This window comes from Orycteropus afer, unplaced genomic scaffold, assembly GCF_000298275.1.
Source record: "Orycteropus afer afer isolate SDZICR_OR568_19922 unplaced genomic scaffold, OryAfe1.0 scaffold00002, whole genome shotgun sequence".
Taxonomy (NCBI): Eukaryota; Metazoa; Chordata; class Mammalia; order Tubulidentata; family Orycteropodidae; genus Orycteropus; species Orycteropus afer.
The window spans coordinates 24348932-24373630 of NW_006921589.1; the positions used below are offsets into that span (position 1 = coordinate 24348932).

The 24699-nt window shown below is 40.8% G+C and overlaps 1 protein-coding gene across 1 annotated transcript in view; it reads left to right on the forward strand.

Annotated features, from left to right (window-relative positions):
- The window catches only part of PLEKHM3 (pleckstrin homology domain containing M3), a 249371-nt gene that overhangs the window by 116091 nt on the left and 108581 nt on the right, over positions 1 to 24699 (forward strand). Inside the window, exon 5 of the mRNA XM_007934715.2 lies at positions 19300 to 19363. Coding sequence (XP_007932906.1) covers positions 19300 to 19363 — 64 coding nt within the window. The remainder of the gene's footprint in view (positions 1 to 19299; positions 19364 to 24699) is intronic.

Below are 24699 nucleotides of genomic sequence, written 5' to 3' on the forward strand. Positions count from 1 at the left end.
GGCTGTTGACTCCAACAAATGACAAATCCAAGATCTCCAGGCCGAATGGTGGATTGTTCACTCACAGACAGTTGTAGGCAGCACAACAGAATCCCGATCCACAGAAGTGGCTTTAGTATATCCTAAACTGAGCTTCTAATACCCCTACTCCCATTGCAAACTGCTTCTCCTATACTCTTCCCCATCTTACTTACTAGCATCTTCATCTATCCAGTTACTCAGGACAAGCACCTTTTCCTCACATTCCAAATCCAACCTCCCAGAAAATCCTGTCACCTTCATCTTCAAAATATAACCACTCTCCACCACTTCCACTGTTACCACTTTGGTCAAGGAAACCACCATCATCTTATTTTTTGCCGGGTTCTGGCAGCAGCTTCCTAGTTGGTCTTCCTGTTTTATCTTTGGCCCTTTTCAGTTCTTCTTCTTTTTTTTTTTTTCTTTTTCACAATTGTGTGGGTATGTGTGTGATTTGGGTGAAAGTTTACAGAGCAAATTCATTTTCCATTAAACAGTTCATACACATTTTGTTTCATGGTGTTGAGTGCAATCCCCACAATGTAATAGCTCTCTTCCCACTTCTTCTCTATGGTTACCTCCTTTTCCATGTGTGCTTCTTTCCTCTGCATTCCTGCCCTCTAAACTTTCTCCCTGCACAAATTCTGCCCTTCTGATCTCCCCTGGTTGATTGTTCTAATGAGTGCACCTACCTGGTATAATTGTTCACCTCCTAGGTCTGTCTGTTATTTAGCTAATAGTTAAGCATGAGAGTGAGCTTAGTTCCAGCACTGAACAGTATCTAAGGGCCATAGTTTTGGGGGTTTCATCAGTCAGTGTCAGACTAGTAATCCTGGTCTTTTTAATGATTTTGAGCTTTGTCCCACATTTTTTTCCTACTCTATCCAGGATCTCCAATTTTGATCCCTTTCCAAGTGATTGGCATTGGTAGCCAGGGACCATTTAATTCTTCTGGTCTCAGGATTACCATTGGTTCTTAATCATATGCCACCTCCTAAAATAGTTGAACATTGACCAATTCTTTTTGATAGAGTGATGTTGTGTATTTCTTCCATCTTCTTTTGATGCTTCCTACATCATTAAATATTTTGCCTATAGAATCTTTCAATATCGCAACTCAAGGCTTGAATTTTTCCTTTAGTTCTTTCTTCTGGCGTGGCATTCATCGTCACAAAGAATGTTTCAAGATGTATCCTGAAATACGGTGCTGCCAGTGTTAGGATAATATCATATGCCTACAAGGAAGACCCGTTAATACTATTGTTATTCAAATTTATGCACCAACCATCAAAGCCAAAGATGAGGAAATTGAAGATTTTTACCAACTTCTGCAGTCTGAAATTGACCAAACATGCAATCAAGATGTATTGATTATTAGTGGTGACTGGAATATGAAAATTGGAAACAAAGAAGAATCACCAGTAGTTGGAAAATATGGGCTTGGTGTGATAGAAATGACGCTGGAGATTGCATGATAGAATTTTGCAAGACCAACAACTTATTCATTGCAAATACCTTCTTTCTTTTTTTTTTTTTTTTTTATGGTTTTACATTATTTATTTATTTTGTTTTGATTGTGATTTGGGTGACAGTTTACAGAACAAATTCATTTTCCATACAGCATTTCATACACATTTTGTTTCATGACATTGACTGGAATTCCCCACAATGTAACAGCTCTCTTCCCACTTTCTCCCAGTAGTTACCTCTTCCCCATGTTAGGAAGAGATTTTTTTAAAGCATTTTATTGAAATATAATTTATTATGATGATCTGTCTCTCAATTCATTGAAGATACCTAAATATAATTCTTTTGAATTCCTTATCAGGAAGTTCCAATGCTGCATCTTCTTCAGGGATGTGTCTTGGGTCTGTATCCTGGTCCCTTGTTTCTCCTGTTTTGTCTTGCTTCTTTGTGTGGACTGTGATGCTGTGTTGTCTCTGATGCTTTGTGACATTTTTATGTTTATATTTAATTGGTGATTGTATGTTGGTGTGACTTACCCATGATTTTTATTTCTTTGTTTGTATGTTATCTATGCAAGCAGGGTATTGTGCTCCTCTATTCACTAGTTGACAGCAGTTATACACTCACCTCCTATCTCCTTTACTGGTATGTCCTTGCCAACCTTGGCAAACAGAGCTTATTCTTAGGTCCCTGGAATCCGAATGAGAATGCTGTCACTTTACAATCAAAAATGGTTGCCACTTGTAAAGATTCAAAATGGCTGCACCCTCAGTCACTTTAAATATCCAAAATGGCCACTGCTTGTAAGCATTCAAAATGGCTGCACCCTCGGTCATTTTAAATATCCAAAATGGCTGCCACCTGTAAACAATCAAAATGGCTGCACCCTCCGGACAGTGGAAAGTCAACACCTCAGGTTGTCTCCCTCCTTGCTGTTTCCCTTCCTAGTCATAGGCCACCAGGGTTGATCTTTAGGTCAATTCTCAGGTCCCAGCACCACTTGGAAATATTCAGGCTGTTGGTCCCGTCAGAGTAGCTGACAGTCCACAGTTCCAGCTGTCTTTGTACTCCCTGTTTTTGTTCAGGTTTTTCCACTAGTTGGTGCCTAATCCACTTCTGTATAGTTCCTTTCAAAGCTTTCAAAGCTCAGGGCTCCAGGATTATCTTCTATATGTCTGTCAATTGGTTTTTCTTTTCTTTGTTAAAGAGGGTGTGTGTCGCTTGTCTGCCTATTCCTCCATCTTACCGGAAGTCCTTGCAAATACCATTTTTCAACAACATAAATGGCAGCTATATATGTAGACCTTGCCATATGGAATATATAGGAATCAGATCAACTACATCTGTGGAAAGAAATGATGAAGAAGCTCATTGTCTTCAGCCAAAAAAAGCCAGGAGCTGACTGTGGAACATACCATCAGCTCATTTGCAAGTTCAAGTTGAAGCTGAAGAAAGTTAAAACAAGTCCACAAGAACCAAAATATGACCTTGATTATATCCCATCTGAATTTAGAGTCCATCTAAAGAGTAGATTTGACTCAGTAAACACCAGTGACCAAAAACCAGACAAATTGTGGGATGACATCAAGAACATCATATATGAAGAAAGCAAAAGGTCATTAAAAAGCCAGGAAGGGAAGAAAAGACCAAAACAGACGTCAAAAGAGACTCTGAAATTTGCTCTTGAATGCAGAGTAGCTAAAGCAAATGGAAGAAATGATAAGGTAAAAGAGCTGAACAGAAGGTTTCAAGGAGCAGCTTGAGAGGACAAAGTCAGTTATTAGAAACCAAAAGGGAAGAACACACTTGACATTTCTCAAGCTGAAAGAACTGAAGAAAAAATTCAAGGCTCAAGTTGCAATATTGAAAGAATCTTAACAAAGTGGTATTGAGGAATTTGTCTTCAATCTCACTAATTCAATCTTCCATTGATTTGATTCTGCTCCTTTGCCCTTTCAATGTGTTATCTATCTCTGAAATGTTATTATTGGTCTTCTGGATTTCTGTTAGTTTTGTACATTTGCTGATTTTTCATTTATTTTGTCAGTTTGTTCTTGTATTGTATTTCTAAATTCTTCTAGAGTTCTACCTGTGTTTTCTTTAATTTTGTCAGTGTTTTCCTTGGTCTGCCTCTCAATCCCTTGAAGGTACATAAATGTAATTATTTTAACTCCTTATCAGGTAGTTCCAATGCCATTTCCTCCTCACAGAGGTTTTCTGGCTCTGTATTCTAGGCCTTTGTTTATACTACTTTAGCTTGCTTCTTTGTCTGAACTGGGATTGTCAGTTGTCCCCAAGACATTGTTATGTTGTTGTATTTATCTTTAATTGGTGATTGTATGTTGATGTGATTCACTAAGGTTTTTTTAAATTTAATTTTGTTTTGGTATAGCCAAGTGAGTGGGGCTGTTATGCTATTCTATTCACTAACTTGGTAGCACTTTCACACTCACCCCTTGTCTCCTGGTGGGTATGATAGATGATGAAAATGTGTGCACTGGTCTATTAGCTATTCATGTAGAGCAATTGATGGTAGGCTGGCTGGTAATGGCGACTGTCTGTCATTGACCAGTTGGGGCAGAAGCAGGTGGTGGCCATCACCTAGCAAGTGGGGCTACAGGGGATGCAGATATGGTTGGGGTCATGTAGGCATGGTTGCTATCTCCTGCTAAATAAATACAGACAGAACAAAAACCGCATAAGCAGACAACAACCACCACAAAAAGATTTTTTTTAAAAAAAGGAAAAAGGGGACAAAAAAAGACAAGGGAAGGACACAGAAAAGGAAGGAAAAGAGAATAGTTATCTTGGGAATGGGAAAAAGGAAAAGAGAGCAAAATAAAAAATATATGTATTTAAAAAAATAGAAAAAGGCAAAAGGAAAAACAGAACCAGAAAAAAATGGGAGTTGGAAAAAAAAAAAAAAAAAAAGAACTAGGGAAGGGGGAGGAAAGGAAAAATAAAAAAGGAGGAAAAAAAGTATAATTTAAAAAAAGAAAAGAAAACTTGGGGGTGGGGAGGTGGGGCAGGGAACCTGAGTGTGTTCCTGCTGGCCAGGCAGGCCACGGGGAGCAGGGCACATGGTCCTGGCACTAGTTCCTGCTTACCCAGAAGATACCTGGGGTCAGGGTACCTGATCCCAGACAAGCTCCTGCTGACCCAGATGTCTGGGAGCAGGGCATCTAGACTTGAGAGAAGTTCCTGCTAGCCCAAAGGTGGTGGGGTGTAGTGCAGCTGGTTTCACAAAAAGTTCCTGCCAGCTCAATGCTTCTGGGAGCAAAGTGGCTGATTTCATAACTAGTTCCTCTCTACCCAGAAGGCATCTGGGGGCAGGGCACTTGATACCAGATGTTCCTTCAGGCTCAGAAGGTGCCTGGGAGAAGGGCACCTTGACCCAGAAAAAGTTCTGGCCAGTCTAAAAGGCAACTGGGAGGAAGGCATATGGGTCCCGAGGGAGTTCCTGCAAGTCCAAAAGGCAGCTGTGGGCAGGGCATCTGGTCCCAGACAAAGTTCCCTGCTGTTTCAAAAGGCAACTGAATACAGGGCGCCGTTCCCAGAAGAAGTTCCTGCCATCCCAAAAGGCAGCAGGATGTAGGGAACCTGGTCCTAGAAAAAGTTCCTGCCAGCCCAAAAGCAGCTGGGAGCAGGGTGGCTGATCTCAGAACTAGTTCCTGTTTACCCAGAAGGCAGCTGGGGGCAGGGTGCCTGGACCCAGGAAAAGCTCTTACCAGTCCAAAAGGCAATTGGGATCAAGGTACCTGGTCCCAGAGAGAGTTCCTGCTGGCCCAAAAAGCAGCCGTGGGCATGGTATCTGGTCCCAGATAAAGTTCGTGCTATTTCAGAAGGCAGCTAAGCACAGGGCCCTGTTCCCAGAAAATGTTCCTGCTACCCTAAAAGGCAGCTGGGTGTAGAGCCCCAGGTCTCAGAAAAAGTTCCTATGGCCCAAAAGGTGGCCGGGAGCATGGTGCCTTGTCCTGGGACCAGTTCCTGCCTGGCCAGAAGTCAGCTGGTGGCAGGGTACCCAGTCCAGTATGGAATTCTTGCTGGTCTGGAAGGTGGGTGGGGGTAGTGGGTGGCCATATCTCCATTCACCAGGAAGGTGTGGGGTACAAGGGGAATGAGGAGAATATTGCACCTTTCTGGTCATCAGCCATCAGTGTGTGTGGCCATGCAGTCCTTGGCAAACAGAGACAACCATCAGGTTGCTGCCTGGATTAGAATGCTGCTCGCCAATATTCAAAATGCCGCACCACCAGGCCAGCTGACAGTCCACAGCTCCACTTACCTCCTTATTTGTTGTTTTCATTCAATTTCTCCTACTACTCAAACTCACTGTCGTTGAGTCGAATCCGACTCATAGCGACCCCTCCTTGGGTTTCTGAGGCAGTATCACTATGGAAGAAGATACATTTAATCCACTTCTTTATCCTTCTCTTTGAAGCTCAGGGCTCCAGAATTATCTTCTTTCTGTATCCTTTTCAATTGTTTTTTTGTTTCTTTGTGTAGAGGGTCTGTGTAGTTTGTCTGCCTATTCCGCCATCTTGCCAGATGTACCCCCCCCCTTCAGTTATTCTTAAGGCCTATAGCTAGTAATGTGAAAATTAGATGATGTCACTCCCAGCTCAAGTGTTCTAATAGCTTCACATGTCACTCCATGTAAAAGCCAAGTCTATACATGGTCTCATCCCTGATTACCTCAGCCCTCATCTCCCACTACTTCCTCCATCGCTTACCCTGTTCTAGTACCACGGCCTTGTTGGTGGTCTTTTAGCACACCAATAGGTTCCTACCTGAGTTTCTATGCTTGTTATTCCTTTCCTGCAGAAAACTGCATAGCTTGCTTTCTCAGCCCCCTTAGGTCTTTATAATTGTCACCTCAATAAAGTGTTCCATGGCCTTTCTGTTTAAAATTGCAACTAGTGCCCCTCCACCCACTCTCTGTCTTCTTTCCCTTCATATCACCACATAACATGGTATTTTATTTGGTTTTTCTCCCCCTCAGAGGCCATAATATGTGGATATGGAGGGTGTACTTTGCTCAACCTGTGCGCCCATATGCAGTGGCCCCGTTCTCCCAACTAGATAGAAGCTCCAGAAGCTCATGGCTTTTTATTTGTTTTAATCACTGTTTTCTCCCTAGGGCCTCGGACTATGCCTGATAACATATTAGAGGCATAATAAATATTTGTTGAATACTCACCTAATTTGGTCAAACTTATTTTGTTACTGTTTATCATGGGGGAAAAAAGTCAGAAAATGAAGTCATTGCTCTACCACTTTGGTGTATATCCTTCTGGACTTACTCCTTTACAGATGATTTTTTCCCATAAAAATGATTTCCTACTATACATACTATTTTTTCTGCTTTGTTTTTATTGTGGTGAAAATATACACAACAAACATATACTAACTCTATAATTTCTACTTATTTAATTGAGTGATGTTGATTACATTCTTCAAGGTATACAACCATGTACACTATCCTTTTCCAAATTACTCCTCTCTACTGAATTAATTACAACTGAGAAAAATAAAACATTGATGTATATATTTTTAATGGACTTTATTTTTTAAAACAGTTTTATGTTTACCAAAAAATTATGCAGAAAGTAGAGTTCCCATATGCCCCCCACCCTTCTGCACAATTTTCCTATTATTAATATCTCACATCCTATATAGTATATTTGTTAGAACCAATGAACTAATATTGGTACACAATTATTAACTAAAGTCTATCATTTTATATTAGCATCCACTCTTGGTGTTCTGTCAGTAGCATTTGTAACTGAATTGTTTCACTTGGTCTATTGTGCATATCTTTTTGTGCTGGTAAATATTTGTCTACAACATCATGAATCACAGGCTGAAAGTAGTGTTTTGACATGTGAGCATACCTACATAGGATTGATCTTGGAAGAAGTAAATGCGGATATTATTCAGTGGGCTCAACAAAAGGTTGCATGAGCTAATAATAAATGAGCTGATAGAGATCACTTCATAGCAAACCCCTCCACCCCCACACACAAGTAAGTCATGTGTATTAGGTGGAAGGATTATCTGTTACAGAAAGAAAAGATAGCATGCTGTTGTGAATCAAATAAGCTTAATTTAGGAGGTTTGTGTTTGAAGATCATATCTCTGTGGGCAAACTAATTCTTAAAACAGTCTACACAGACTGGACATGTTATGCTCTGAACCCTTATAAGGAATATCTTATAACTAAAATCTGAGATCTAAACTGCAGCTAATTATTAGCCAACAAAGTCTCACTAATACTGAATTTTGGACAAACAAGCCCATTTTAGCAACAATATTATCACTAAATTAGTCTCATTAAAGATCAGTAATTATTAGCACTTCAAGTGTGTAGATAACACTTCTTTAAGCTTAGTCAATGAATACAACTCTTTGTTTTCTTTTTAAGATTTAAGATTAGCCAGACTTCTGTGTCTAGTTTTCAGCTTAGCTAATTAAAAGTGTTATTAGCTGCAATTGGGGCCTTAGCCATAATAGTTTAACTGCATGAATCTATCAGGACTCAGAAACTATTAAAATAGATATAATTTTGGTAGTTTTTGAAAGGAATCATTTTTCCCATTCTACTTCAAGAATCCCCTTTCCATAGAATGACTTCTAAAACTTTTATTTTCAAGTCATTTAACCTCTTGGTCTCCTAATTGCTCCTTCCTGTTTCTTCATTTACTCCAGAGATGGCATTCAGAAAATTTTATACGTATGGAATGCTACCAGTATCAGCATCCTGAAAGGGAGCTACAGACTGTCCGCAAAAGACAGTGTCATTCAAAGTTATATAGATTAATAAACTTTGAAGAAGGAACTCTGGAAAGTTAACATACTAGCTTTTCTTCACTATAATGTTATGATGCTCTTTATTTACTGAGAAATCCTTCAGAAAGTTAGACAGTGATTTTATCTTATTCTGAGATTAAATGAAATATTCATAAGTTATCTAAAATCATTTTCTGAAAGACAACAACAATAAAAATTCACAGCAGGAAAAGTGTTATATCCTTACAACTGTTAAAAAATACCTTAAGAATTTGAAGTAAGGTCAGCTATGATGTGATATCACTTTTATAATCAGATCCCAGAGTAATCACAACCAAAGAAAGGTGATTGAACAAAATGTGGAAATTTTGAACAATATCATTAATATCGCACACAAGTAAAATTTTTCTGGGGAAAAAAAAAATGATTGCAACAGTATATTAATAGGGAACTTCCAGAAATGCAAGCAGGAGTCAGAAGAGGGCATGTAATGAGGGATATCACTGCTGTTATCAGATGGATCTTGGCTGAAAGCAAAGAATATCAGAAACATGTTTACTTGTGTTTTATTGATTATGCAAAGGCATTTGACTGTATGGATCATAACAAATTATGGATAACATCGTGAAGAATGGGAATTCCACAACACTTAATTGTTCTTATGAGGAAACTGTATATAGACCAGGAGGCTGTCATTTGATCAGAACAAGGAGATGCCACATGGTTTAAACTCAGGAAGAGTGTGTGTCAGGGTTGTATCCTTTCGCCATACTTATTCAATCTGTATGTTGAGCAAAGAATCCAAGAAGCTGAACTGTATGAAGAAGAACGTGGCATCAGTAATGGAGGAAGACTCATGAACAGCCTGCAGTATGCAGATGACACAACCTTGCTTGCTGAAAGTGAAAATGACTTGAAGCACCTATTGATGAAAATTAAAGACTATAGCCTGCAGTATGGATTACACCTCAACATAAAAAAAATTAAAAATCTTCACAACTGGACCAACAAGCAGCATCACAATAAATGGAGAAAAGATTGAAGTTATCAAAGATTTTATTTTACTTGGATCTGCAATCAACATGAGAGGAAGAAATCAGACATCGTATTGCACTGGGTAAATCTGCTGCAAAAGACCTCTTTAAAGTGTTGAAGAGCAAAGATGTCATTTAGAAAACTAAGGTGCACCTAACCCAAGCCATGGTATTTTAAATAGCCTTAGATGTATATGAAAGCTGTACAAGGAATAAGGAAGAACCAAGAGGAGTTGATGCCTTTGAATTGTGGTGTTGGTGAAGAATACTGAAAATACCATGGACTGCCAGAATGAACAAATCTGTTCTGGAAGAAGTGCAGCCAGAATGCTCTTTGGAAGCAAGAGTAGCCAGACTTCATCTAATCTACTTTGGTCATGTTGTTAGAAGGGATCATTTCCCAGAGAATGATATTATGCTTGGTAAAGTGGAGGGCCCAGGGTTACAGGTGAGGAGAGACAACTCAGGGACGCCCAAAGTAGTAAGCGGGAAGAGCAGGAGAAAGGGGATTAAAAGCTAGGAAGCCAGAGAGAAGAACAATCAGCCGAAGGGATTAGGTGAGGAGACAAACTCAGGCCCACCCAGAGTAGCAGGCCCGAAGAGCAGGAGAAAGGGGATAAAAGCCAGGAACCCGGACAGAGGAGCAGTCAGCCCCAGGGACAACTCAGGGACGCCCAAAGCAGCAGGCCAGAAGAGCAGGAGAAAGGGGATTAAAAGCCAGGAAGCCAGACAGAGGAACAGTCAGCCATAGGGACCCAGGTGGGGGTGATACGAGAGGTCTCCAACAGCAAGACAAACTTGTCTGTCAGTTTGTCCTACTGTGGTGACATGTAGACATGAGTTTTGAGGCTGAGCCTCTGGTGTTTAAAACCCAGCGAGATGCACCTGGTGCACAGGTAACAGCCCTCCTTATAGACTGAGACAGACTAGGAAGAAGGAAGAGGCCGTCCACTTCTCAAAGAATTGGCCAGGGAAAACCTTATGAATAGCAAAGAAACACTGTTTGGTACATTACTGCGCACCTTTAGGAATAGTCCGTTTAGGCTAAAAGGTTCTCAAAATAGGACTGGGAAAGAGCTGCAACATCTGAGTAAACCCAGCCTTACTCATATGGAAAAGAGAAAGCTTTCGAGACCTTCATTTGCTGATGTGGCACCACTCAAATTGAAGAGAATCAGCCGCAGACATCCATTAATCATCGGAACATGGAATGTACGAAGTATGAATCTAGGAAAATTGGAAGTTGTCAAAAAGGAAATGGAATGCATAAAGATTGATAACCTTGGCATTAGTGAGCTGAAATGGACTGGTTTTGGCCATTTTGAATCAGACAACCATATGATCTACTATGCCGGGAATGACAGTTTGAAAAGGAATGGTGTGGCATTCATCATCACAAAGGAGGTTTCAAGATCTGTCCTGAAATACAGTGCTGTCAGTGATAGGATAATATCCATACACCTACAAGGAAGACCCGTTAATATGACTGTTATTCAAATTTATGCCCCAACCACCAAAGCCACAGATGAGGAAATTGAAGAATTTTATCAGCTTCTACAGTCTGAAATTGACCAAACATGCAATAATCAGGATGTGTTAATTATCACTGGTGACTGGAATGCAAAAGTTGGAAACAGAGAAGAATCACCAGTAGTTGGAAAATTTGGCCTTGGTGACAGGAATAATGCTGGAACTCGTATGGTAGAATTTTGCAAGACCAACGACTTGTTCATTGCAAACACCTTTTTTCAACAACACAAACGGAGGCTGTACAACTGGACTTCACCAGATGGAACACATAGGAGTCAGATTGACTACATCTGTGGCAAGAGGCGGTGGAAAAGCTCAATATCTTCAGCCAAAACCAGGCCAGGAGCTGATTGTGGAACAGACCATCAACTGCTCATATGCAAATTCAACTTGAAGTTAAAGACAATGAAAACAAGTCCAAGAGAGCCAAAGTATGATCTTGAATATATCCCTCCTGAATTTAGAGATCATCTAAAGAATAGATTTGATGCATTGAACACCAACGACCGAAAGCCAGATGAATTATGGGAAGATATCAAGAACATTATCCATGAAGAAAGCAAGAGATCACTAAAAAGACAAGAAAAGAAGACCAAAGTGGATGACAGAAGAGACTCTGAACCTTGCCCTTGAGCGGAGAATAGCTAAAGCAAATGGAAGAAATGAAAAGGTCAAAAGGCTGAACAGAAGATTTCAAAGAGCAGCTCGAGTAGACAAAGCCAATTACTATAATGAAATGTGCAAAGACCTGGAGTCTGAAAACCAAAAGGGAAGAACATGCTCGACATTTCTCAAACTGAAAGAACTGAAGAAAAAATTGAAGCCTCGAGTTGCAATATTGAGAGATTCTATGGGCAAAATATTGAATGATGCAGGAAACATCAAGAGAAGGTGGCAGGAATACACAGAGTCACTGTACCAAAAAGAACTGATCGATCTTCATCCATTTCAGAAAGTGGCATATGATCTAGAACCAATGGTAATGAAGGAAGAAGTCAAAGCTGCAATGAAAGAACTGGCGAAGAACAAGGCTCCAGGAATTGATGGCATACCGATTGAAATATTTCAGCAAACAGATGCCCCATTGGAGGCACTCACTCAGTTATGCCAAGAGATTGGAAGACAGCTACCTGGCCAACTGACTGGAAGAGATCCATATTTGTGCCCATTCCAAAGAAAGGTGATCCCACAGAATGTGGAAATTATAGAACAATATCATTCATATCGCACGCAAGTAAGATCTTACTGAAGATAATTCAGAAACATTTGCAGCAGTATATTGACAGAGTACTTCCAGAGGTTCAAGCCGGATTCAGAAGAGGACGTGGAACAAGGGATGCAGAGTCTTGAGTTACTTGGTTTACTATCACAGTACAAAATGGTCTGAGGCCCCCTACCTTTTTTAGGACTGCTGCTTTGGATTTCTTAGCCAATTAGCTCTGCATTTTGGACCCCAGCTACATAATGCTCTGGATCACATATGACCTTCTTCCTTTTTAATTTTCACCTTTTCTCTCCTTTCTCATTGGAACAGTGAATAAGGGAACCTCAGTTACCTTCGCAGTGTGGCAGTTCTAAAGACGATAACATAAAATGTTGGCACTGGAAGTGGTAGTACTGGTTGATTTCCATGCCCTTTAGCAGGTTTCTCCAGTGTTCTTTGCTACCGGAGAACTTCGTAGTACTGCCTGCTAGCTGATGTGGTTCCTATGATGGGTAAGTGAAGTGTGTAGTTGACTTTTCTTAACACCTTTGCCCTTTAGCTCAGGTGTCAGGGCTGACCAGATGAATTTGCATTGGCATGAGCAGGGCTGTTCGTTTAGTCGGCCTGCTGTAGAAATGTTGCCAGACCTGAAGATTAATAGATCTGTGGGGCCATAAAGTCTCTTAATGCACAGAAAGCTCTAAGCACAGCAGTCTCATCGGAAGACAAAAGGCAGCACCCTCCTGTAGCAAGCAAGGATCCTGTTTGCCAAGGGACGCCTGAGTCAGATAACCTTGAGTTAGGCTGCAGCTATTCATTCCTGATAACACTGAAGTTTTAGAGGAACATTGGAGGAAATTAGTGATTACCTTTTATATATCATCTTGTTAGAAACTTGAAGAATTTCAAATAAGAAAGTACAAGAGTGTGTGTGTGTATGTGTGTGTGTGTGCACGTGCACGCACATGAGAAAGAGCTTCCACAGCCAAGTCTTCTAGGCCTTTCCATGGCCGGGTTTCCTCAGTTATCCCTGCCCTTGTATATAGATACCCCCTTTTTTGCTGAGCTTCTGCACTGGCTTCTTCCTTTGCATATGCCCAAATAGTCTCTTTTACCTATAAAACAAGAATCTCTTCTTAGCTTAAATCCTTCTCTAGCGATGGCTCAATTTCTCTCCTTTTCCTTAAGGTTAGCTTCTCCAAAGAGTGATCCTTGACCCCTCACCCCGTGGCAGTCTGGCTTTTCCCCTTGTCCCCTGAAATCACTCTTTGCAAGGTCACTGATGAATTCCTGTCTGCCAAAGTCAGCAGGCACTTTCAGGCCTCAGGAGACTCTTGTATTATTTGAATTCTGCGCTGCCTTTGATGCCATTGATCTCCTTCTTCCTTCTTGAAATTCTCACCTTTCTTAGCTTCCTTTGGCTCTTCTGATTTGTCTCCTCCCTCTTGAACTGCCCCTTCACAGTCTTCCCCCTACATACACTCTTTAAATAGCACTAAAGCCAAGCCAGTCGCTTGGTAAAGTAGAAGCTCAGCAAAAAAGGGGGTAGACCCTCAAGAAGACGGATTGACAAGTGGCTGCAATGATGGGCTCAAGTATAGCAAGGATTGTGAGGATAGTGCATGGTCAGGCAGTGTTTCCTTCTGTTGTATGTAGTATTGCCCCTAACAACAGTAGCATATTGCCAGTGCCTAATGCTTTCTCTTTTCCCAACAAGTGCTGTCTTGAGCTCTCATTCTCAGGGTTCCACCTAAATCCTATAGCCTGAAGGCTCACAAATCTCCCACCTGGACTCAGTGGACAATTCTACTTGGATATTCCACAGACAATTCCAATCCTCTGTCCTAACAACTGAGCTACTCCTTTCCTTGCAAAGACTACTCCACTTCCATATTTCCTATTTCAGTAAATGGAACAGCCATGTATCTGGAGTTGGTTGAAAAACTATGAATAAGCTCAGGTTCCTTCCTAGCCTTCACATCTAATTAGTCATCATGACCTATGGATTCTGTTAAGGAAATTTATCTTTTAGTAGGCCCATTCTCTCTACCCCAGTGCAACTATTTTAATTCTATTCAGACCCCCATCACCTAGTTTATCAAGGAAACTGTTCCTTCCTTCCTTCTCTTCTCCCATCCTCTTCTGTCAATGATCTTTTAAAGTCACAAGTTTAACCTCGTCATTATCTTGCTTAAGCCGCTTCTATGGTACCCCATCTCCTTTGGAGTAAACTCTAATACAGCATTCAAAGCCCCTCATGTCTGGTCACTGCTGACGTTTCTAACCTTGTGTTCTGCAGTCCCTCCCTCCCAGATATGTGCACATGTGCGGCTCCTTCATCTGCTCATCCCACCAGTTCTCTACGAGCATCACACTTGCTCTGGCCTCTGTGCTTCTGCCCGTGCTGTTCCCTCTACTTGCAGTACCCATCCTTCTTTGTCTTCAGGTTAACTCTGACTTGTCAGTTCTCCAAGGAGCATTTTCTGAACAGATGTACTGCACGCTTCCCTTGCTCCTGCACACACCTCTCTCTCAGCATTCCTTGTCATGAACTGCAACTACAAAGACCTGGGAGAGCCAAAACTCAGCGTTTCCGAGTCTTGCAAGTTTTCTACCTTTGACAGGGGGCATGCAGTCTTAGAACTTTTATGTCACTCATTTTAGTGGGAAATACTTGATTTTCCTTCTCTGACAGGTTCCTACCTTACACAGGTCTGGCTCTCACTGAATTTGCTCACTTATGTATCCTGCTTGTCCGCATATCCCCTGAACTCTATCTTCTGCAAATTTCCAAGGCCTGGCACATGTTATGCACTCAGCGCTGACATACTGCAATGAAATGCATGATTTCAGGTTCTGAAAATATTGTCTTTATGACCATAGTTGAGTCATAGGGCTGGATTTCATTTGGTTCTTGGGTGGTGTGGTGATCACAAGTCATGTTTTCTGGGAAAAAATCTGAATAGTCATCCATTTTTTATTGGCTACATTAATAGTAAAATTAAACTGAAGTGACTGTCTTAAGGGAACACCATGCTCTGCCTTCTAGATATGAACTGCTCACCTAGCAGTCCCTGAAGTGGCTAAGAATTCATTTCTGCATCCTCTGCAGAGTCCTGTTTTCCTCTAGTCAGATCAGCCTAAGGCACATTAATGCTACCTGAGTATCCATGGGCCTAAAGGTTCACCATAACCCCTTCTACAGATTAGAGCTTAAGGGGAACTGGCCTTAGGAAATCCACATTTGTTCTCTCCATTCCCTAAAGGGCCCCTATCAGACAGACCAACTTGCAGGACCTGAGCCACAGTAGGGGCAAGCACTTGGCCTAACCCAGGTGGGAAGTTGCGTGGCCCAGCTTTCCTGGCCTTGGCTTTTATGTCTTTACTTACCCTGCTCTTTCCCTGTGGATGATCTGCCTAAAGAAGATATTCAGAGAATGTCTTTCAAATTCAGTCTACCGTAGGTACACAGGCAGTGGGAAGGATGAACAATCTCCATGGCAGAAGTGAGCTTTTAATTATCTGGCCCTACCTTCAAAACCCTTAACCTCCTATAAGCAGAAAGGCATGTCTTTACATTTAAATAGTTAGAAGGGAGAAAAAGTTGTTTTCTTCTTACCTTTACATTAAAAAAAAAGCATCCCTGTAAGAGACCCATTTTTGTACTTAATAGTTTTCCCTCTCAAAAAATATATTCTCATATTTTTTGTGCTATAACTTCTGGCCTCAGGAGAAAAGAAAAGCTGATTGACGTTATCTGCTTTAAAAGTCTACATTTTTTTTATGGCCACTGCTAAATCTCTTGGACACAACATCTTCTCCAGACACAATAAACTCAGTTGTTTATCTTTCCTGTATATATTGCATTTTCCAGTTCTTTGTGTCTGTTATGGCTGACCTCATGTAAATTATAGTACTAGACACTGAAAAGTGATAGAGAGGAGACAGTAGATAAGGTGTTTAGAGGGAGCTTGGGAGCTCTGGTAGCATAGTGGCTAAGACACTTGCCTGCTAACCAGACGGCTGGCGGTTCAAACCCACCAGCCACTCCTCGGAAGGAAGGCTGGGCAATCCTACTTCCGTAGTGATACTGCCTCGGAAACCCAAGGAGGGCTCACTATGAGTCGGGGCTGACTCGAGGCACATAACAACAACAACAACAACAACAACAACAACAACGGGAGCATAGTGCCTAAGGCACTTGACGGCTAACCAGAGGGCTGGTGGTTCAAATGCACCAGCCACTCCTCAGAAGGAAGGTAGGGCAATCTACTTCCATAGTGATACTGCCTCAGCAACCTAAGGAGGGGTCGCTATGAGTCCGGTCCGACTTGATGGCACATAACAACAACAAGAAGGGACTTAGAGTCTCTTCTGAAGGTGGAGAGAAAAATAAACATATATGAAATATTTAGACACATAGAAACATAAGGCTTTATGTTTATGTCTAGCCAACTTTAGCTATACATATAATGTTGAAGGAGTATTAGAGATACTGTGACTAAAGCTGGTTAGTTATTAGTTATCATGAGAAGGAGAATAATGAGTAGTGTTTGGAAGCACGAAGGGCCCAGCCTGCTAAGGAGAAACTAAAAATTCTCTTTGTTGTTCAGGGTATACCCGTAAGATTTGTGAATATTTGTAAATAATTCCTATATCCTGTATTCTGCCAGTCATAGAAGTCATAGAGGGTTGGTTTTTTTTTTTTTTTTTTTTTTTGTCATTTGGGAGAAGTCATAGAGTTTTAAAGTAGAAAGAGTTTTCAGTAAAATATTACAAATGTGCTTATCCAACTTTCCAGGAAAGGTCCAGAATAGAGTATGCTTACTCCAGTCCATCATGAAGGAAAGGCTTGTCTGATTGGTTTACTGCTCTCTCTTCAGTGGCCTAGTTCAGTGCCTAAGATACTAGTTAACCAGTTGCCATTGAGTCGATTCTGACTCTTGGCAATTCCATGTGTGTCACAGGAGAATTGTGCTCATAGGGTTTTCAATGGCAAATTTTTTCAGAAGTAGACCACTCGTCCTTTCTTCTAAGGCACTGCTGCATGTACTTGAACCTCCAGCCTTTTGTTTAGCAGCTGAGCATGTTAATGTTTTTACTATTCAGGATCTGGCACACAGTATGTGCTTAATCAGTTTTGGATGGATGAGTAGATGGATGGATGGCTGGAGAGATAAATGAATGAATGAGTGGATGAAAGGAAGGATGAATAATTTTATCTCTAGGATTTGGCAAGTACTGCAGAGTTAATTGAAAGATTAAATGATGAATTTCCAAATGAGCTAGATATTAGATGAGTAGTTCTAAACATTGGCTGCACTAGTCACCAGGAATGTTTTTGTTTAACACTAATTTACTAGATCTACCCATGTGTGTGCCTTGTTATTTTCCAAACATTCCCTAAGTGATTCAAATAGCCAGGGCTGGAATCTACCATCTTAGACCACTCCAAATATAGGTATTTCATGCATATCTCTTATCATTTGATCATTGTACTATAATTATTACTTTGTATCTTTCCCTCACTTGACTAGATACTTTTTGAGTTCAGATACTAGGACTATCTTATTCATAGATGTCTTCCTAGTGCCTGGCACGGTGCTTGGTATACAGTGGACAGTCACAAATGTTAATTGAGTAATTAAATAAATTGGTAGAAAGAAGAAAATTGCACACAAAAATTGCTTAGTACCACATGGGACAAAGAGAGAAAATGCTAACACCGTAAATTACATTTTGTTTTGGAGATTTTTTTTTTCTTTTTTGAGTTTTTTTAACCATGTACATTTAGGTACCTATCTGCTTATCCATAATTGATTGTGGGTTTTTTTTTTTTAGTTTTGTTTTTTTCCTTCTTCTTGTTCACTCACTGTTATCTGTCCAGACGCTGTCAACAGACAGTAGCTAAAGATACTGATTTTGTTGGGTAGTCCCAATTTAAAATATTTTGTCCCATCATTCCCACCTGTACGTCACTCAATACCATTGAGTTAATGTTCACTCCTAGTGACCCCCCCCCCCATTGGGTTTCCCAGGCAGTAAATCTTTCTGGAAGTAGATTGCTCCCATCTTCCTTCCCCAGAGTGGCTGGTGGGTTTGAACCACCAACCTTCTGATTAGCAGTCAGATGCCTTAGGCACTGTGCCACCAGAGCTCCTTCATCTGTACCTAAGTCCCCCAAATTTTCATCACTATATGTGTAAGAGGATGGTTCATTAATGTGATGTTCAATACCACTGTCCCCAATTAATAAGAGCCATCAAAACAAAAAAAACCACTGCCGTCAAGTCCATTCCGACTCATAGTGAACCCCCATTGGGTTTCCGAGGCAGTAAATTTTTACAGAAGTAGATTGTACAACCTTCCTTCCGAGGAGTGGCTGGTGGGTTTGAACCGCCAGCCGTCTGGTTAGCAGTCAAATGCCTTAGGCACTAAGCCACCAGAGCTCCCAAGAGAGCCATTGTTGTTGTTGTTCGTCGAGTCAGCCCTGACTCATAGCGACCCCTCCTTGGGTTTCCGAGGCAGTATCACTACGGAAGTAGGATTGCCCAACCTTCCTTCCGAGGAGTGGCTGGTGGGTTTGAACTGCCAGCCTTCTGGTTAGCAGTCAAGTGCCTTAGCCACTATGCTACCAGAGCTCCCAATAGGAGCCTCTAAACAAAGACAACACAAGTTACCACTCCATTTTATTTTCTCAACTCTTACTAATTTAGACAGAATAATAACTCTGGAAAGACATTGAGTTCAATGACCCTCATTCTACAGTGAAGAAGCTGAAGCCAGGTGGGTTTTGGAACTTTCCCAACGTCACACAGCCTGTTAGAGTCACTGACTCTACTTACTAGTGCTCTGACCATCAGGATGCACCACTGCATGGCACTCCTAACGTTTCAGATTACATTGGAAATCAAAGATTAAACCTTTCCTTCTGTCCTGATATCTGTGTTGTTGTTGTTGTTGTTGTTATGTGCCCTGGAGTCGGACCCAACTCATAGCACCCCTCCTTGGGTTTCCGAGGAGGCAGTATCACTACAGAAGTAGATTGCCCCATCTTCCTTCTGAGATATCTGTGTTAGGAAGAAAAATATCTAAGAAAAGGGTACTATTAAAAGTTTCACAGAGGTTGTGGGGAGGAGGGGTATTGAAGAAAGGAGAGAGAGGAGGGGAGGGATTCTGGAACAAGCTTAGAAATTTAGCAAAAGTATGTTTTGTAGCAGCACCACAGTTCACTTGTGTATCTGCCCTTGTTTTCAGAATTTTCCCCAGAGAATACCTCTTCCAGCAGATCCACCTGTATTCCCTTGCCGACCTACAGCAGGTAAGCATTTGCAGGGGTCATTTCATGTCTGTTTTCTACCTGGAAAAGTCTCTTTATTGATTTTGTTCTGGTACCTGAATTCTGCCATCTTTGAGGTAGTTTTCAATGCAATATCCCCTGATATTCAATTAATTTCTAGTCAGAATGGAAAACAAATTGGTATAAAAAGATATAGGACAATAACAAAAGTTGCAAGCATTACAATGCTTTAAAATAATTCCACTGCTATGGAAAACAGTTGGGCAGTTCCTGAACAAGTTAAATATAGAATTACCACATGACCCAGCAAATCCACTGAAAATGTATGTCCGTGCAAAAACTTATACACAAACTTTCATAGGGGCACTATTCATAAAATAATGTCAAAAAGAGGAAACAACCCAAATATGTGTCAACTATTGAATGGATAAAGTGTATCCATACAGTGAAGTATTATTAAGCTATACAAAGGAATGATACAACATGGATGAACCTTTAAAACCTCATGCTAAGTGGAAGAAGCCAGTCACAAAAGACTATGTATTGTCTGATTCTATTCATATGAAATATCCAAAATAGGCTAATTCTTAGAGACAGTTAGTCGATTAGTAATTACTGAGACCTGAGGGGAGCTGGGGAATGAGAAATGTCTGGCCATGAGTTGATTTTCGGAGTGATGCAACTTTGGAGAGTTGGAGTGGGGATGTTTGCACAAATTTGTGAGTAAACTAAAAATCACTGAATTGTACACTTTAGAAGAATACATTTTATGCTAGGGAATTATATCTCAATACAAATATTGTATGAAAAAAAATACATAAAAAACAATGAATACATTAAGGCTTTTGACTTGTGCTCAAGCCAAATAGTTGGATGACTTTTACAGTTCAGTAAAATATGACAGAGCATGTTGTTGTTATGTGCCGTCGAGTGGGCCCCGACTCATAGCGACCCCTCCTTGGGTTTCCGAGGCAGTATCACTACGGAAGTAGGATTGCCCAACCTTCCTTCCGAGGAGTGGCTGGTGGGTTTGAACCACCAACCTTCTGGTTAGCAGTCAAGTGCTTTAGCCACTATGCTACCAGAGCTTCTATGACAGAGCATATAGAAGTAAAAAGATCATCTTCGTATATTTTTAATAATGTATGTCCTTTTAATGATTGGCCAGGTCAGCAACCAGGAGCAAAATGGTTTTTGTCTCTTCAGTCCTAAGTTCTGACTGTGTTAAGCTTTGGTTAATCATTTAAATCAACAACTCATTCCCCAAGAAGTTGTTAGACATTAAATGAAAACATTATTTTCCTCTCTAGATACCTATTGATTCTTTCAAGAGATAGTTTTAAAAAATAATTGTGGCAACTTTCAGAGCATCTTAAACCATTGTGATTCTGTTGTGTTATTGTTTTTGTTGTTGTTGTTCTGTTATTGTTGTCTCCTATTTGGTTGTTTTGCCCAGAGAAAATGACTGTGTTCAGATCCTTCAGTCATTCCATCTCATTTCAAGGTGTTTTTCTTATTTAAAATCTTAAGATTTTTGTGCTCTCTTTGCCCCCTAGGAGGGTTGAAAGTTATTTTAAATGGCAGAAATAATTCTAGAGAGTTTCTTTAGAGAGATCTGAGAGAATGGTGACTTTTAATTTCCACTTGGGTGTCAAGCTTAAACTTATTTGCACATTCCAGCTGCCCCACCCCCGAATCCTCTCTCCCAGGCCCTTTACTGAGCAGTCAAACAGCAGCTAGGGTGGGAAAATGAGTGTTCTAATTAGGGTTTACAAATGGCATTTAAGGAAAAACCAAACCAAACCCACTGCCATCAAGTGGATTCCAACTCATAGCGACCCCATAGGACAGAGTGGAAGTGCCCCGTAGGGTTCCCAAGGCTGTAAATCTTTACAGAAGGAGACTGCCTCATCTTTCTCCTGCAGAACAGCTGGTGGGTTCAAAACGCCAACCTTTTGGTTAGCAGCTGAATGCTTTAATGACTGTGCCATTAGACCTTCTGTTTAAAGGAAAGACTCAGTTAAAACCCCTACCATACATTTATCTGTTTTCTAGGACCCGTCCTGGTCATAGTACGCAAGGACCTAGCCTCTGTCACTGGAGAAGTACCTTTAAGGCCAGACCCCTTCTTGTGAAGGTGGTTTAAAATAGAATGGGTGGGCTCCAAAGTGAGTTCTCTTTGAGGATCCCTTTCAAAAGCGAGTTTTGATATCAGATGAAGAGGAAGAATCAGAGTAATTTCATATTCATTTTAGGGTGTCAAAGTAGTTTCTCCATTTGGCATAATAAAGCCTGCTCTTTAAAGCTTTCCTATACCCTGCTGTCCCCCCCGCCCCGCCACCCCTCCCGGCCACTTTTTTTTTTCTTTCTTTCTTTTTTGTAATAATCAAACCATACATGCCATGCAGCTTACTTGAATCTGTGGCAGTGATATTCTTGGTGGGCCAGACCATTAGCCCCCAGAGCCCCATAAGCAGCTTAATCAGTTTTCAGCCTTGGTAGTAAAGTGATAAAGGCAATCAACAGCTTATCAAATGCCCCATGGGCAGGGAGGGCTGGAGCTCAACGCATCCATTTACTTAACAGCTCACTCCAACCTGGTTCTTTATGCTAGCTTTAAGAGCCTGGAACTTACCATATTTAGAGGAAGTTTAATTCAATTACTCTTTCTGCCTGAGGTGGGTTAAATTGGATTTAGCTTTTGATCTGTCTGCATCTTGGCTATCAGCACCAAAGGGTACCCCCACCCCATCTTCCCTGTTTCTGAGTAAATTTCAAGCACATTTTCTGTATGTGTTCTGTCCTTGCAGACCCAGAAGATAGATAGATAGATATTACTGCTTTGTGAGAAAGCTTCAGTGGTACCAGCAAAGTGCCCCACCTTTGCTAACTGACCCAGCCATCACCCCGTGTTGGCCTCAGCACCATCTCGGCCTCCACCTACCTGCCTTGCCCTTCCATTTCACGTATGATCTTCAGGGGTTTCCAAAGAAATTCTTTTCCCTTGTGCTTGATTCCCCGCTCACTCCTAAAATAGAGATTTCTGTTAAAGCAGATCTTTCTATCATATGAAGTAACTATAGAAAAATGAATTTTAGTTTACACATTTTCCAGGGAAAAGCAGATAAACTAAAGCAAGTGAGTGAAGAGCTATATATCTTAATAATAAGACAGACATCCTTCCTAATGGCACAGATGCCTTTCTACAAATTTCTCTTAAGTGAATTTGATTTTTCCCATTAGCTTTTATCTAATAAAACATAGGTATTGTCCTCTCAAACGAAAAAAGGAAAGAGCTTAATAAACATGGTAAAGGGGATTTATAAATTGATTATATGTAATTTTAAAAATATAAATTGTGCTTAAAATGAAGATGCTGAAGAATTCTGGTCCCCACATTTGCACCTTCTTGTCTCTCTCTAGTTTCATCATTAGAGGTAGCGACCCCGGAAGTTTTAGCAGACAGACTCAGTTCATCAATTTGGTTGAAGCTACTAGGGTAGCTTCATTCCTTAGCCCTGCTACTAGGCCAGAAGTATTTGGCTCTGTCTTACATATTATGACTACCTTCTTCCCTGTTAAGTATGTGACAAACCATCCCCTACTCACTCTTGCCTCTTTTAATGCTGATAAAAAGGTTCCAAATTTTTCCAGTTAGAATACATTAGTATATGTAAGCTAATGCTCAGGGGTTCTTAGTTACTCTTAAGGTACAAATCAGAAGCCTGGTTTAATATGTCATTCCTTGGGCCAAGAAAGTGATAGGAGAATTCTTCTAAAGTTCCCTTTACTTGCTGAAAGAAAAGGTCAGATTTGTCTTCTAAATGTTTGCTACCTGTGCTCTTGTGACAAAACCTAAAATGTATATTAATGACTAATGCTTCTGGTGTTACTCACCTTTGGGGCATATGTAAGTTAAGCATTGAATGATTCTATTTGTACATGACTCATGAGAAAGGATACTGGATGATCCCAAGGGTGAGGCTGTTGATTTGAGTAGCCCCTCCCAACCACAGCCTCCACCTCTCACCACCTCACACCCACCCACCCACTGACCTCTCTGCACCCTTGAGTGGGACAATCTGAGGAACTAATTTCCCCATTGTTTAGTTTCCATGGGCCTGAATTTCCAAACTAGACCCTGCCTTTAATTGAGGCAGTTTAAATCCCAGTAAAATGAAATATATTACCTGAGAAGAATAAATTATTATTATTTTGGCATAAAGTCATTTGTTTTATTAACAAATTGAAAACACAACATTGATTTTTGGTGAAAATGGAGATTTCAACAGGTGAACTTTTATGAGGAAAAAAAAGATAGGAAAGTCTGGAATTTGTAATAGTTACTGAAGAGATGTGAAGTGACAAGGATGACAGAGGGGAGACCCCTAGCACTCAAGAGCCATGAAAAGGGAGAGGAGTTACCAGAGTCAAGCCAGCTGCCTAGAACTCTCAACTGTTGTATACTGAGGCAATAAACACTTGTACTAAGCAACTGACGTGACTCACAGGGCAAGTAAATGTTTGACGAATGGATGGATGGATAGATGGACAGGTGGACGGATGGGTGGACAGGGTGGATGGATGGATATCTATATTTGCCTTACCTCACTAGGTCTCTCTCCTCTACCCAAAAGAAAAGCAAACTAATTAATTTAATGTTAGCCCCTAAACAGAACAAAAGTAGAAACAAACATCAATCTGTAAGATAAAGCACAGAATTCTAAAACCAAATGAAGTTTCAGCTTTTTAAATGTCAAGATAATGGTGAAATATTCAATGCTGCAAATTTTCTAAACACTCACTAAACATTCCTGACCACTAACTTCTCAGTTAACGTTTTTGCTAGCCCTCAGACCTTAGGAATTATCATCTGTGTGACCTAAACATTTGTCAGAATTGGCCCCTGAAGAAATTATCCAAATGGTGGTCCTGCCTTAAAGGTTTTCTAGCTAGTACACGCAATCACCAAAAGGCAGTATTTAAGACATTTTGAGTTTACTTTTTAAAAACACACTTTGCTAAATTATTCTTCAAGGAAGATATGTGAGTTACTTTGCATGGCCCTGCCGCAGCAAGCAAACACATAATCAGACAATGTTATTCTCTGTGGGCACTACTCACAAAGTCAGCAGACAAAGGCCGAGCTTAAGTGGGCACCCAGCACAGCTGCCCTTTAACCAAAGAAGTAACAGGTGATGACCTTTATTCACACGAAGGTTGACGTCTTTGAATCCTCAGCCCACAGGAACACAGCGCCTCAGTGCCCACAACCAAGTCACCCGTCCCCAAGCTCAGGAGCCCAAGGAACTTGTATTCATAGCCTCTCAGCACCCCTGATCTCTGCGCCATTGTCC